This window comes from Cariama cristata, unplaced genomic scaffold (genome assembly GCF_000690535.1).
Source record: "Cariama cristata isolate BGI_N322 unplaced genomic scaffold, ASM69053v1 scaffold30329, whole genome shotgun sequence".
Taxonomy (NCBI): domain Eukaryota; kingdom Metazoa; phylum Chordata; class Aves; order Cariamiformes; family Cariamidae; genus Cariama; species Cariama cristata.
The window spans coordinates 1-619 of NW_009637891.1; the positions used below are offsets into that span (position 1 = coordinate 1).

The following is a 619-nucleotide window of genomic DNA, read 5'->3' on the forward strand; positions in this document are numbered from 1 at the left end:
GGCCAGATCCCGGATGGATCCCATCAAGATCCCAGATGGACCCAGGACAGACCCCAGGCAGATCCCAAAAAGACCCTAAATGGCCTGAGAGCAGATCCCAGACGGACCCCAAACAGATCCCAGATGGACTCAGGGCAGATCCCAGACAGACCCCGGGTGGATCCCAAAAAAACCTGAGACAGATCCCGGACAGGACTCAGATCCCAAAAAAAGCCTCAGATGGGCTCAGGACAGATCCCGGCTGTACCGCAGGCAGATCCCAGATAGATCCCAAAGAGAATGCACATGGACCCGTGGCAGATCCCAGACAGATCCTGGACCGATCCCAGGCAGACCTTGGATGGATCCCAAACAGATCCCAGACAGATCCTGACCAAACCCCCAAAAGGGACTCAGGACAGAGCCCGGACCGATCCCAGACAGAGCCTGGGTGGATCCCAAAGGGATCCTGGAGAGAGCCCAAATGGATCCCAAAGGGATCCCGGACAGAGCCTGGATCTGGCAGGAGCTTCCGGGTTTTGAGGTTTTTCCCGTTTTTCCACAGCTTTTCCTGGACGACACCAAAGTCAAAAACTTCATCACCTGCTTCAAAGGTACCGAGCCTCCCCCAACCCCCCCC

The 619-nt window shown here is 56.5% G+C and overlaps 1 protein-coding gene across 1 annotated transcript in view; it reads left to right on the forward strand.

Annotated features, from left to right (window-relative positions):
- Nucleotides 1-544: 544 nt before the first annotated feature.
- LOC104168074 (chromosome unknown open reading frame, human C8orf82) overlaps nucleotides 545-619 on the forward strand; it is a gene marked incomplete at both ends in the record, with an annotated part of 762 nt that continues 687 nt past the window's right edge. The window contains one exon of the mRNA XM_009708527.1: nucleotides 545-593. Coding sequence (XP_009706829.1) covers nucleotides 545-593 — 49 coding nt within the window. The remainder of the gene's footprint in view (nucleotides 594-619) is intronic.